The 15,245-nt window shown below is 40.9% G+C and overlaps 1 protein-coding gene across 6 annotated transcripts in view; it reads right to left on the bottom strand.

Annotated features, from left to right (window-relative positions):
- Nucleotides 1–15,245, bottom strand: part of LOC117354345 (sodium channel protein type 5 subunit alpha-like) — an 839,094-nt gene that overhangs the window by 11,310 nt on the left and 812,539 nt on the right. For all 6 annotated transcript variants that reach the window (XM_033931713.1, XM_033931710.1, XM_033931711.1 and 3 more), the window contains 4 exons: nucleotides 14,118–14,171; nucleotides 10,484–10,621; nucleotides 9,848–9,952; nucleotides 6,443–6,713 (listed from right to left, as the gene is read on the bottom strand). In XM_033931713.1, the coding sequence (XP_033787604.1) occupies nucleotides 6,443–6,713; nucleotides 9,848–9,952; nucleotides 10,484–10,621; nucleotides 14,118–14,171 (568 nt within the window). The remainder of the gene's footprint in view (nucleotides 1–6,442; nucleotides 6,714–9,847; nucleotides 9,953–10,483; nucleotides 10,622–14,117; nucleotides 14,172–15,245) is intronic.

Consider the following 15,245-nt stretch of genomic DNA (forward strand, 5'->3'; position numbering starts at 1 on the left):
ACCAGCTCCACTGGCTTCCTGTTGAATCCTGAGTTAAGTTTAAAATTTTACTTCTCACTTTTAAAGCATTCTGAATCTCTTCGCCTATTACCAGATCCGTCACTATGTTCAGTCCCTCCCAGTGGCTGCCCTTACTGAAGTCTGCAGGGAGGCGCTTTCGGAACTCTTCAGCCTTTCAACCCAACAGATTCCTCTACGATTTCATATTGTGGGAATCCGGGAATGCCAACCAAGTACGAATCTGGATATATTAACGACAGCGTGGGCTGAGGACTTGCATTGCCAGTTGACTGCTCAACAGTTACAACGGGTCCTGAAGAACATTCAGAAGGTGTCACCCAATATTACTCACTGGGAAATGCAATTGAAAATTGTTCTTAGACTTTACATTCCACCGGAACGTGCAGCCCGGATGGGGATTACTGCGTCGCATTCTTGCCCAAAATGCAATCAGGCTCACGCATCTTTGATTCACATGTTTTGGGCCTGCCCCGCAATCCAACAGTTTTGGAGACATCTTGGCCTATATACCACATCGCTTTGGGGAAGGCGATGGCTTCCGCAACCGAGGGTGTTATTTGGATTTTATAATATAGCCTCGCCCAAACCCAGGGGAATGTCAGCATTTATCTCCAGAGCCCTTTTGATGGGAAAAAAAGCCATCCTCACCAACTGGCTCTCCCATGATCCCCCGTCATATGCACAATGGAGATCCCTAATGATAGTGCACGCAACACTGGAGAGACGCATGGTGGGAGACTTGACTCTTGGCCCGGGTCGCAAATTTTGTCAGGTATGAGAGCACTTCTGGCAGGACCTCACATCGCGTGCTCGCAGTAGACTTTTGAATCTTTAAGATTTTATTCCCACTCTCAGCTGTTGGACTGGCCATGGACTCTTGGGGAGGGAAGGGGAGGGGGGATGGGAGGGGAACTGATTATATTGTAGAAAATGTTATTTCCTGACTGGTACTTAATGTTTGTATTTGCTTCTTACTGCTGGAATAATAAAAATTATTTAAACATAAAGCATTCTGAATGGGTGACCTGTTTTATCTGGCTACTTTAATTATTCTGTATGTCTCTACTTGCATTCCTAGATCTCTAAATGATCACAGATTGGTCTTTCCTGGCCCTTGGGCTGCTCAACTGGAATCAACCAGATATAGTGCCTTTTTCTTCAGTGCTCCTGCCCTCCAGAATGGCTTACCATTATAAATTCATGGAAGATTATCACTAAAATGCTTTAAGTCTGATATTAAGACCTGGCTGTTTGAATATGCTTATGGCATATTAATTCAAATGGGGTCTAATAGTCCTTGAACACCGTTGTTCTGCAATTTCTACTTGATCTTTTTCTGCGATGATTGATTAAATCCTTTTCTATCTTTTTATTTGTAGTTCCTTTCCAGTTTTAATATAGCCTGTAGATTGCTCTGTCCCGCCTGTCAGTTAAAGCAGCTTGGTAAATTTTATTATTTATGATAATAATAAACAAGTGTGCCATTAAAATAAAAATGTGGCACCCTCAGGGATGGAATAGATAAGACATTTTCTTGGCAGGATCTCAAAGAACTTTCGAGTGTATATGGAAACAGAGAATTCAGATAGAGAGTTATGCCAAAGGAGTGCATGATGTTCCAGAAATAACATAATAATTTTATCCTGCTAACAGAGGGGTGAGGTGGTAAAGTGTTTGGCTTTATACAGGATTTTTACAACTGTATTTTACAAGAGCTGAAGGCAATGTAAATGAGCAAGGGGGAGATGTCTGCCAGCAAAGAATTACTGTAATCTAATCTGCTCATGATGAGGACGTGAATTAAGGCTCTCAAGAATCTATAGAAGCTCTAAAGGAATACATTTATCAATGGAAACAAAACAGAATGGAAAAACGGTAAATTTATTGCAATTGCAACAATCTTTCGGCATATCATAATCTCAAAGTTATAAATGGTTGCAGTTGAAACAGACCATTCAGAAAGGGTTCCTTGATTGGCGTAGCTCAAAAATCAGTATAGCTTGCCGGGCCTATGTTTCCAAATAGATTTGCAAGGGCATCAGGCATTCAAGTGGTACAAATTACTATCTGAATATTTGAATAAAAAAACCAAAAACAAGCCTAAAAGACACTTGGAGCATTGAAGCAAAGTAGCATATTTCTGCTACTCTATGGCCACGGATTTGGACTTGAAGAATGAGATGTACAGCATCAGAATCTATGAGACAAACTTGGTTTTTTCTGTGTTATAGAATCTTTTGGACCCCGGTTCGCTTACAAAAGTTGGATAGTTCAAAGTCTAATAGATGCTGGCATTGTCATCTTGAAGTAGGGACACTGGATCACTTGTTGTTTTATTGTCTCTTGATACTCAACTTTTGGAAGTCTATTTGAGGTAAAATTAATAGGATATTGGATGCTTCTATTCCATTGTCGTTTGACATTGTTTTATTTGGGACTTATTGCGACCTAAGAGTCCAGTTGATACAAGCAAGACAGGGGTAGCTATACAGTTAATAATGAAAAATTGGAAAAACTGGGACAGACTGAACTTCAACTTTTGGTGGGAAACTCTGTCAATTTTATACATATGAGAGAATGAATTCTGAACAACTGGGACATAATAAAAAATTTAAAGAAACTTGGGGTCCATTAGCGGAATTTGTAAAAACTGATTGATCAAGTAAGCCTTTGATTCCTAATTGATCTTTATGCACATCCAGGGAGGGTGGGAGGGAGGGGGGGAAATGTATTTTATGGGCTCCTTTTATGAAGCTGCGTTAGCAGCTTTATTGCACGCACCTTTTTAGCATGCGCTAACCCCTGCGCTAGCCAAAACACTACCGCCTGCTCAAGAGGAGGCGGTAGCGGCTAACGCGGCCAGAAAATTAGCGCACGCTATTACGCGCGTTAAACTGCTAACGCGGCTTCGTAAAAGGAGCCCTATATCATTATTTGTTTGGATGTAAGTGCTGATTATTGTATTAATTGATTATATATTCTTTGCACTTTTGTATTTGATTTGAAAATTAATAAAGAATTATTAAAAAAAAAATAATGCAAACAAAACAAGGAAGTGGGGAAGGAGCACTGCTTAGGCCACTGTGTGGACAAATACGTTTATTTATTTACGATTATACTTTGCTCATTGCACTAGGTGGCAGGCACCTTTGCGTGCTTTTCTGCAAGTTTATGCAGTTTAGCTTTTTTGTCATTTGGCGCCATCTACTAGGATACTTTTATAACCCTGAGGAAGGCCCCTATGGCCGAAACATGGACCTTATTGGGGTCCAGTCTATGTTCTTTTACAAAGGACTTTACATGCCTGCCACATTTTGTTTCTGATGTTACAGTGGGTTTTCATCTGGCATCCAGTGGTCACTGCATGGTATGGTTTAATATTCAAACAGACGGGAGATATCGATGAAGAAATGGAAGCCGAGATGAAGCGAGAATGCAAAAGCGATAACATGGTTATTATGGGAGACTTCAACTACCCTGGGATAGACTGGAGTCTTGGAAGCTCAAGATGCGCTAGGGAGACAGAATTCCTGCAGGCTACACAAGACTGCTTCATGGAGCAGCTTGTTAGAGAACCAAGAAGAGGAAATGCCACTCTGGATCTAATCCTAAATGGATTAAGGGGACCTGCAAAGGAAGTGGAAGTAGTGGGACCGTTGGGAAACAGCGATCATAATATGATCAAGTTCAAGGTTTAGGTAGGAATACCGAAAGGAAACTATGAAGCAATGAGGAGCATGGTAAGGAAGAAACTTAGGAACACTTCCAAAAAATGGCAAACGGTAGAATATGCCTAGTCTTTTTTCAAGGACACAGTGTGAATTTTAACTGAAATTCTATATTGTAAATAAATGTGTTTGTCCGCACAGTGGTCTTCCTCACTTCCCTGTTTTGTTTCTATAGCTTGCCTGTGGGGTTGTTTTTTTCCTTTGTATTGTTTGATACATTTATCAATGCCAGAAAATCCCTAATATATGGACTGGATAAGGGTAGAAGAACCCTTGTTTTTTCATGAATCAGACAGTATCAGATTTTAAAGGGTTGAACTTCAGTTTAAGAGCAACTAACCATTCATTAATGTGTGATAACCAGGAATTTATGAAGACTGAATCCTAGTTGCCACTAGCTATAATGAGCTTAGGGTTACCAAATGGCTCTAGAAAAAGGAGTATGCTTTCAATGGAAGTAAAACCCAGATGTCTCAATCCATCCTCCTTTTTCTGGAGCCATATGGTAACCCTAAATGAACTGAATGTTGTCCATATATAGTTAAACACTCAAACCTTGACTCTGGATAAATGTGGCCAAAATAGATAAGTTCAGGTCCAAAATTTAACTGCGGTATTCCAACTGGTTCCATTTTTAGGGTGAGGAGGAAGCAGGCTGACCCACTCCTGGTTTTGTCCTATTTATGCACGGACTTATAGTCCTGCTTTTCTTAAAGAAATAAGAACTGCAAGCTCTGATTGGCAATGAGGTCAGTCCAGAAATGGATCACTCATTCTTGGAATATGGAACCATTAAGTAATCCTATATGAGGCCAATGTATAATAAGTTGCCAATCTCCTTTAAAAACATTCCCTCAGAGGATCACATAGACGGCTAGAGACTGCAGTGCATAATAGAAAAGGGGTGGTTCAAGCTAGCCTGCTGAGCCAGAAGGGTACGGCCCAAACCGAGACCAAATTAAAATCCTTAAGGAGGAACAGAACAGGGAGGCCTAGAACAGGGAGACAGGCCCTTCATGAAAGTTTTCAAGCCAGAGCCGCAGTGTCCAAAGACAGGCCCAGAGCAGGAGAAAGAGGTCCTTCAGGAGAGCTTCTAGTTTGTGGCTGCAATGTTTGAAGACGGGCCAAGGAGGGAAGACTATAAGTATACAAGTGAGAGTACCAAAGCCGAGCCTTCTAGGAGCTGGTTACCATGGCTGTTAATAAGAGTGAAGTTAGTGAAGCTGGGCTTCAGGGAACCCAAGAGAGTAAACAGCTTTATTTGAATTCTGCCTATGTTTGCTTCCTAGATCAGTGATAACAACAGACTTTTGGTATCTTTTGGCTTCTTATAACAACTTTTGTTTTGAGTGACCTTGTCTGCTATATCTGTGAAGACTCCATGCCTGGCTGCCAATCACACTGCCACAACCACAATTCAAAGGTACAATATTTGTTTTCTTTATCACCCCCATGCAAGTCTGAGTTTATATGGTAGTTTGGGGATGGGGGAGGGGGTATGGGGGGGGGGGGTTGGTTGGGATGGTTTGGAGGAGAGGGGGGAAGAGGTTGATATGTGTCTCTACGCCATATGCTGAAGAGTGACAGTGTATGATAAGCTGGATTTTTTTGTACTCCCATGGCATTGTTCATTATGTACACAATGCAAAAACAGGTTTCTGAACACAACTGTGATCAAACAAGGATTGAGAGAAAAAAGACGTCAGATTCCTGCACCAACATAGAATATGAATTCAAAGTGGTTTAAGCAGGGACAGGTTTTCTTTCATAGGTCAAAAAAACCTCTCTTAGCTGATTGTAAAAATACTTATAACAGATGAATTATGCACTATATATTTGCTCAAACGGTCAGTTGTAAGTAAATTAATGCACTTATCTTTGGTGCTGATAAGAGTCCGACCGGACCCGGTTCGCCAAATTATTTGGCTTCGTCGGGGGACTTTTTTGTAAACTGCAAAAAAGAAAAGTGCAGTCATCTGCCATAAGTATTTTTGCAATCAGCTAAGAGAGGGTTTTTTTTTTAAAGTTCGAAGATTTTATTGATTTTAATATACAAAAAGTACAAAAAGCGAATGAATCCCTATTTTTTATTGTATGTACAACCTGTCTGTATCTCGCCTCGTTAACATTTCTCTTTTTGTACTTTTTGTATATTAAAATCAATAAAATCTTCAAACTTAAGAGAGGTTTTTTGACCTATGAAAGAAGACCTGTCCCTGCTTAAACCACTTTGAATTCATATTCTATTTTGGTGCAGGGAATTTGAGGTCTTTTCCTCTCGATCCTTGTTTGATCACAGTTTTACTCAAACCTATTTTTGCATTGTGTATATAACGGTAGAGGTTTCTATCCATTCTTTAATTTTGTTATTGTTTATTATGTGTAATGTGACTATGGGCTCCTTTTACTAAGCTGCGTTAGGGCATTAACGCGCGGAATAGTGCGTGTTGAATTGCCACGTGCGCTAGACCGTAACGCCAGCATTGAGCTGGCGTTAGTTCTAGCTGCGTAGCGCGCGGTAATATCCTGTGTGCGCTAAAAACGCTAGCGCACCTTAGTAAAAGGAGCCCTATGTATCGAAGTTTGAGCTTGTTCACGTTGTATTTTGGTTTAGTACGATAAAAAAAATTTATTTAAAAAAGTAACACCAGTCAAATCATTGGTCTCATTTCGCATATATTTGTTCAACCTACCGACTATAGAAAGGATCACGACAACAAAATCAAAGATGTTCCAGCCAATGGTGAAGAAGTAGTATCTCAGAGCAAAAATCTTGAGCACGCATTCGCCAGTGAAAACGGCAATGAAGACCACGTTGATTTTGAACAGGAGGCCTTCAACCTGATCGCTTTGCCCATCCGTTTCCACCATCATGGCGACCATGTTAAGGCAGATGAGGATCATGATGACAATGTCAAACACTTGCCTTGTTACTATATCAAAAATAAAACCTTGGAATTTGTTCTGGAAATTAAGAGAGAGACATGAGCTGTAGGTTTACCTAAATAAAAGCATATTATAGTGGAAATTTTACAGTAGTATTCCATTTAAGTATAAACATATTCTGCCTTTTCAATTTGACAGAATGTACAAGGTAAATCACACAAGAAACAAAAAAGAGAAAAGAGAAAATTATAATTAATCACCAAAGGATCCTTTTATTAAGCTGTGATAAGTTTCAAGTTTCAAGTTTCAAGTTTGATATTTATTTGTTTGATCGCCTTTTCAATATTCAAGGCGATTTACATATTAATAAAGTTACACAATAAAATAGTTAAAAACTGACAAGACTAGACAATAACTGTACGAACTGGAAACAAGAGGAAGGACGGGAAAGAAGTTACAATGTAATTAAGCAAGTGCTAGGCTGTGCTTACCGCAGCTGTAAAAGTGCATCCTGCAGTGTGTGCAAACTGCATACTGAAAATTACGTTTAGCTTTTCCATGGATGAGGTGTGTCGAGGCGGAGAGCGGGTGTTTCTGCACTAATAAATTAAGGCGCTCGGCACGATTGTCAATCAGTCGCTAGGCATCCTTTATAAAATCCCACCTAGCAGTGCTTAGGTGTGTTTAGTTGTCGCTAGACATCTTAGAAGTAGGTTGTGGTATATTAGGCCAGGTTTTACTTAGCCTAATTTACCAGTGCCTAGCTCAGGGCCTAGTGACGCTTAAGTCAACCATGCCTATTCATTGCCCCTAAGCATCCCACTTTTCAGATAGGCGTCATTAGGGGTTGGAGGGTACCACAACTTAGGCATTGCTAGGCCTCTTAAGAGTTCCGTACGGAATTCTTAATTGGCGATTTAATTTTTTTTTTGATTGGCTGAAAAATGACGTGGTCAATTTCCATGCTAATTTTTTTTTTAAAAGTTGCACGTAGATTGATTAGGGCACCCAGCGGCATTTAATGTAGGCATCCTGTATAGAATCTAGCCCTTAGTGTAACTATATAACTGTGCGCTAATTAGCAGAAGATTAATGTGCCCTTATCACCTACAAAATAGGGGTCAGTAAGTGTTCATGCATTTTAAAGGGCCTGATTCACAAAAACCCGCATCCCGATAGGCGGCTGTAGCTGTCTTACCACCATCTGGCAGCCAATTGGGAGGCACGTTTAAAAAAAAAAAGCTCTCTGAGACAGGATGCCTGCATTGTAGACCTCTTGAGCGCGACTATGGAGACGCACAGTGCGTCTACATAGACACGTACCGACGCTTAAGCATCCCAAGGTGGGTGTGGTTTTGCCCGGAAGTAGCCTTGGGTGAGCTTAAGCATCGCTACATATCTACGGAGACGTGAGAAAGATGCCTTAAATGTAGGCCTGCAACATGCTGGTCTGCATTTCAGGCGTGTGTCTGGGACTGTAGACGCAATGCTCTTTTGGATGTCGACGCATAATAGACACGTGATCGGTGGCCACTTCTTAGGTGACCGCCTATGTCGGTGTCCGAAAGAGAAACCGGCTGTGATTGTCTATTTAACAGCTGCATGCCAATTGCAACATTAATCTGGAAAATGAAAAAAATTGGCCAATTTTGGGCTGCAATAAAAATGGCCTCAGTGTACGTGAAAATCCCATGTAAGGGCACAATAAGGCAAAATTCAACCGGAGCATAATAAAAGGATCCTATAATTCAATTATATCGCCTTCAAAAAAGTATGCATTTGTATGTGTACTCTATGCATATTTCATGTAATATGTGTATATAACAACCTGTCTTCACAGTATTCACTTAGGTAGCTGCCTAGTCAGAACTCAGGGGCATGAGCATTACGCTGTGAGTAATAGTTATTTATTTCAGGAGCCAGGCCGGGACTGGAAATCTCCATAGGAGACTGGAAAGGCGCAGTTCTTCTCTAGTACACTGTACTCTCCTCTCTCTTGGTAATGCAGGCCATACTGTGGAATGTGCTCTGAAACCTCAGATATCTAATAGCTGCATTTTGCAGTATTTGGGACAAAGTATATATAGTTGAGCAGAGAGGCAAACTCTGAACCTAACCATTTTAAACTTTAAAGCAGAAATAAAGAGCCACGTTACTGGACTGTTCATTTGTTCTGGCCATGAGAAGACCAGTAGGCCAGCTTGATGCCTAGTCCCGAGTGTGTTGTGACAAGCTATTTTTGAAATCTTTTGTATCTAGGGTTGCCAACTAGTTGGTATTTCAATGTTCAGACCCTCAAAATTCATAATAGAAAAGCAGGATTTTGTGCCCTATGTCGTGGCCCAGAACCGCCAGCATCTTTCCCTCTCCCTTTCCTGGATCCAGTATCTCCCCCCCACTTTTTCCTCTCTCTTCCCCCATCCCCTGGGTCCAGTGTCTCTCTCGCTGCCTCTATTTCCCTTCCCTAGTTTTGTAATGATACCTTCACCTTTGGCAGCTGCAACGATTCAGGCCATTCAGTTTCTGGCCAGATCTGAGGTTTTAGCTTCCTTCGGCTGCATCCTACTTTCTATGATAAAATTTCCTTTTGCCACGCAGGCAGGACATGGCCAAGGGAAGAGAAGACCCTGGAGCTGGTCAGAGGCTATCGGCCTGAATTGCTGTGGCTGCCAAATGTCAAGGCGTCTTTTCAGGACCAGGAGTGGGGGTGGGGGAATGCAGGGGAAGGAGAGATGGACCCGGGCAAAGGGAAGGTAGAGACTCAAGAGATGCGGAACTCTTTGTGTGTGTGTGTGTGTGGGGGGGGGGCACATTATTTTTCCAGGAACAACGTAGATTGCAGTATTCACCACATGTTGCATCATCTGATCTACAGTAATGAAGTATTTTGCAAGCATTTTCAATTTTTGCATCTCATTAATATGTATCCCACAGTAACTTAAAATAATGTGCATGTTAGGGGAAAATAATGTACATTATGGTCATAAGGCACATTAATAATTACTCCTTTTAATGTTTTAACTTTGCTGTACAGTTTGATTATTTGAATAATAAATATAACAATCCTTCAATGCCCTTAATATGAGAAAAATTAGTTGTAGGTGTTTGACTACTGTATATAGGTGGAAATAAACCACCAGGAGATGAAGTTGATTGCATTGAGAGCATTCAGAGACTAATCATTGTCATGCAAATAATTTAACTGGTCTTACCAAGGGTCTTGGAATAGGTTTCTGGGGTTTTTTGGTTCCGAGCTTTTTCATTGCATTGTAATATTTTTTCTGTTCTTCGGTCATAAAAATATCTTGTCCACCTAAGTATAGGGAAATCAGAGAGCAGTTATTTTTATAGGCCCAGAGCATCAATGGGGAGAAGTTTCTAGTAGAAGATTAGTTTTTGCTTTTTCTTCTTATTCTCTTTTTGCTCAGTTTCTTTTCTCTGGCTGACAGGCTTTATCAGAACAGCCAATCGGGATCTAACAGTCAATAGTGACAGAGAAGCGGTAAAACTAGAGGAAATAATTTGACGTTGTGGGATGGTGGACTTAGGAGTAATGGAAATACTTTTTCCATGGAGAGGGTGATGGATGCCTAAAATGCGCTCCCTATAGAGGTGGTGGAGGCAAATACAGTTACTACATGGGATAGATTAACAGAAAATGGCATGCAGCAATGAAATTAAGATGACACAGGATGTTTTCACGTGATGGGGTGTTTGTTAAACAAGCTCGACATGCAGCCCATGTTGGTACCAATCCATAGGGTAAGCTTGGAACCTCTTTCTAACACACAGCTGCTGGGCTGCTTTTCATCTGTTGCATGCATATAACAAACACAATAGATACTTATCTTTTTCTTTTGTTGGTTGAAATTATCAATGATGACGCCAATGAAAAGGTTCAATGTGAAGAAAGATCCAAAGATGATAAAAATCACAAAGTAGATATACATATATTTGTTTATTTCATACTGTGGTTGTTGCTCTTCCTATTGAACAAAGAAAGAGACAAACCTTTACAAAAGTTTAAGTTTCAAGTTTATTTATAGTTTGGTAGACCGACCATCATAGAAATAAAATAGGGCAGGTTGGAGCCAGGACAAGGTCAAAATTTAGACAGGTTGGATACAAGAGGAGCGGTGGGGGGGGGAGAAGGGAGATTTTAATTACACTGAAAAATAAAAATAAAAGGAAGGAAAGAGGGAAAGGATAAAATAGGAGGAAAAAGGGGGGGGGGGGTTGCTTCTTAAAAACGGTTCTCATTTCCTGCTCTCCTAACATTGCATACAAATGAAGTTCAGCTGCTAGAATGTATAAAGATGATATACGTTGCCTTAACTCTGATGCTAGTAATGGCCTGGTGACATCAAGTTTCAAGTTTTCAAGTTTTATTTGAAATTTGATTAAACACTTATAAAAATTTCTAATCGATATACATCGATTAAAATGAGAGACATGTAAAAACGTACATATCTGGACATTCATCAAAACTAGACTGACTAGAAACAGGTTGGAAAAAAGAGGGAAGAACTACAATTTTATAGTGAAGGAGACATTTAAGGGATGAACAAAAGGAGGATTGAGTAAAAACAAGGAAAATAAAAACTAAGATGTCCTAATAGTTAAGTAAGTAAACTTAGGGCTAGATTCACTAAGCCCATGGATTGGATTGGATCCTGCACAACCTATTGCATGGAAACTCGGCTGCTTCCCTTATACAGATATTCTCAGCGACCTGGTCCACATCCAGAAGAATCCTTAACAGAATTCAACTGAACCTATCGCCCATAGGGAACCTTCAATACAAGCGAATTTTCAACTCTGTGCTAACCTGTCTGGGAGTGAAAACCTGGAACGATCTCCCAGAAACTATCAGAAAGGAGGCCAACTACGCCTTCTTTCGAAAAAAAACTGAAAACTTACCTCTTTGATAATTAATTCATATTTGCCTTTTCTCCTTTCCTCCTATATGTCCCTTTCCCCTTCTTCTCCCTCTTCCCTCCCTGTTTACTCATAAGTCACCTAGAGCTTGTATAGGTTTGTGCGACTCACAAATAGAAGATTAGATTATGGCCAGCTGTCTTACAACGCATACATTATCGTCCAGGTCACCCAAATTTGAGTGCGGATCCCAGATCTGATCATAAACTAATTAGTCACTTAAGCGCTAACAATCAAGCATTGGAGTTCACAAGTGCTTAATTGGCAGAAATTAGGGGTTACATGCAGATCTGCCCCTCACCCTATTCTATATGTGCACCTAAATTTCATAGCGTGCAACCCCAAAGAAAGCATGGCCATGGAAAAGTCTGCCGCTCCTAGAAATTGGGCGGAATTATATGGAATCCCTACATTTCTGTGCCTAACTGCCATCAGTTGGGTGCCAGCAACCAGGCTTGGGCAAGCATAGATGGCCATGCTCAAAGGTAGGCACAAAGGAAGGAATTCAATAAAAGGCACTGAAAATACAGCGCAAAAAAATTAAGCGCTAAGTTTCAGATTCTATAAATGGCGCCTGAAGATAGGTGCCTAAATAGGCCACCTAGCCAATCTAGGCACCTCGCTTAATCAACGGCATTACTTGAAAGGCACCATTAAAAATGCATGTAAAAAAACAATTAATTAGCAGGAAGGCGCCTAACTATATGCATCTACTTGGTAGGTGCCTAACTCTGATAGGGCGCCTCTCTGGGGGCGCCTACCAGAAAGTAGGCATGGTTAGGGGCAGATTCTGGGAGGATTTGGGGCATGGCTTGACTAAAGTGCAGGTAGGTGCCTAATTTAGGTGCACTCAGGCCAAGATAACCCTAGCAGAGACAGAGAGATTGTTCACCCTCTCCAAGGTGAAGAGAACGAGAGGGCACTTGCTAAAGCTAGAAGGGAAAAGATTCCGTCCAAACGTAAGGAAGTTCTTTTTCACCCAGAGAGTGGTAGAAATCTGGAACGCTCTTCCGGAGGTATTATAGGGGAAAACACCCTTCAGGGATTCAAGACAAGGTTGGATAAGTTCCTACTGGAACAGAACATACGCAAGTAAGCATAGACTCAAATAGGGCACTGGGCCTTGACCTGAGCGGACTGCTGGGCACGATGGACCACTGGTCTGACCCAGCAACGGCAAATCTTATGTTCTTATAAATGGAGTGCGCCTACAGTGTCAACACCTACCGGCGCCTTAGACTGCAAGTCTATAAATAGCGCCTGGCGGATGATTGACAATTGCACTTCTCGGCACTCAGAGGTGAGGCACCGTTTATAGAATCAGGGCCTTTATACAATGGCATTGAGTGGAGATCCAGCGCCCAACATTTGCGCGCCATACTTAAAGCCAGTGTAAATGCCAGCATCTAACTTAGGTGCACTTTGGGTGAATTCTATAAAACCACATGCAGCTTTTTGGAATGCCCCGAACACACCTCTGGCCATGGCCCTTTTTCAGATACATGCAATTGTATCTAGAGCGGTGGCATAGTAAAAGGGGGGGAGGGGGAGACCACTCTGGGTGCTGTTTTGGTGGGGGTGCCGGCAACTCCTCTCCACCCCATACCTCTTTGGTTCTTTGCAGATGAGCACAGCATCTCCAAACCTGCTGCTTACACTAGCCTCGGCTCTTCCTCTGAAGTCACAGTTGATGAGAATCATGTCACTTTTTTTTTTTCATTAGCCACTATAAAACACCCAACACAAGGTGCACTTTTAACAGTGCTGGCACTGTACCAGCACCCCCAGACCAGTCACTGATTTTTGTTGTCAAAAGCCACTCTTAGAAAATGGCTCAGTGATTTTTAATTTGCACTGCAGTGTCGGAGACTGCTAGGATGCTCACTAAAGACAGAGATAATCCGCTTTGATAATTCCTAAAATGCGTGCAGGCTAAACTGTCGGAAAACAGTTTAGCGTTGGCGTTAAAGATTTGAGAATCTGGCCCTCAGTTTCCAATGGATAGTCTCCTACAATACTAAAAGCATCGTCGCTATTGATGCTAATTGAACCCACTTGGTAATCTCAGCAGGGAAACTGATGATTAAATGGTACATAAATGGGCATATCTATCATTTGTCCCATTAAAGATGACCTCTAAGAGCGTAGGTGAGGCATATTAGCACAGCAGTGCAGGAAAGCCGCCGCTGCCACGATCTGTACTCAAACACTTTCTAATGCTGTCAGCCCAAAACCTATTATGAGCTCTTTGGAATGAGTAATTTCTGTTTGCTAAAAAGCCATGTGTCATAATTATATGTACAAAAACCATTAACAAAGGAATGCTGTACTGCAGGACAGCTATTATGATTTTTCATAGAAAGCTATTGATGAAACACGTATATCAAATAAACAAAATGATAGATTTTGGAACAAAAGAAGTTGCCAGCGAATGGACCGTTGTCTTAGACTTTCACAGTTGGTGATATTAGCCAGCATGGAGCACAAATGTAAATAAAAGATGGACCTTAGGTACACAATGCAGCATTTTCAGTGCTGACATACCTCACGTGAATCCACTGCTGCATACATGATATCCGTCCAACCTTTAAATGTAGCCTGAAAAGAGAGAGAGAAAAAAAATTAACAGCAAATTGCAGATCAAATGCTTCTTCAGCTTTGCATTATCACCCAAATTCTATATATGGCACACTGAGTTGGGGAATTGCCCAGAATGGGCAATTCTGGGCATGCGCCCAATTTGCACGCTCAACTCAATTCAATAACAAGCCAATTAGTATAGATAATTGGCTTCCTAACAAATAATTATTAGCGTTAATTGGTTTTAGTTTAAATTTAAGTGCATAAAGTTAGGTGCAGGATCCACACTTCAAATTTATGCTTGATGCCAAAAATGGGGCTCAGAAATGGGAGGGTCTTGGGCAGATCAGGGATGTTCCTCAAGTTACGTGCATAATTATAGAATAAGGAGCATTCACGCCTATAGGCATGAGGATTACAACCCAATTCCGATGGTGGAAATGGATGCAACTAAAATCAGGCCTGGGTATATGTGCTATTCCAGTAATTCCTAAACTTGTCCTGGGGGGGGCTCCCAGCCAGTTGAGTTTTCCAGATATCCCTAATGAATATGCATGAGGCAGATTTGCATGCCTGTCACTTATATTATATACAAAACTGCCTCATGCATATTCATTAGGGTTATCTGGAAAACCGACTGACTGGCTGGTCCCCAGGACAGGTTTAAGAACTACTGTGCTATTCTATAAACCACATCTAAATTTAAGCATGGTTTATATAATACCACTCAGCATTTTTTTCAACAGCTATTTTTTAGGTGCCAGATATACAATTCAGCCCTATATGGTTTTTTTTTCATATTAAAATAATTGTTATATTTCTCAGTAATCTAAAAAACGATACCATTCTCCCATAATAATCATAAAAATGAAGGGGTTAATATTCAACAACAAACCAAGAATCCAACAAAACTGCAGTGAAATATCAAGTCCAAAAAACAAAGGCAAAAACTGCAGCGATGATGTACAAGATGCCAAGTCTTTAATAAGCAATCATAAAATATTGAATATAATCATAAAACAGTTTATATCCAAAAGGATTGATGAACCAGGACCTGACACGGTCCGTGTTTCAAAGAAACACTCCTTCCTC

Source organism: Geotrypetes seraphini, chromosome 2 (genome assembly GCF_902459505.1).
Source record: "Geotrypetes seraphini chromosome 2, aGeoSer1.1, whole genome shotgun sequence".
In the NCBI taxonomy this organism is placed as follows: domain Eukaryota; kingdom Metazoa; phylum Chordata; class Amphibia; order Gymnophiona; family Dermophiidae; genus Geotrypetes; species Geotrypetes seraphini.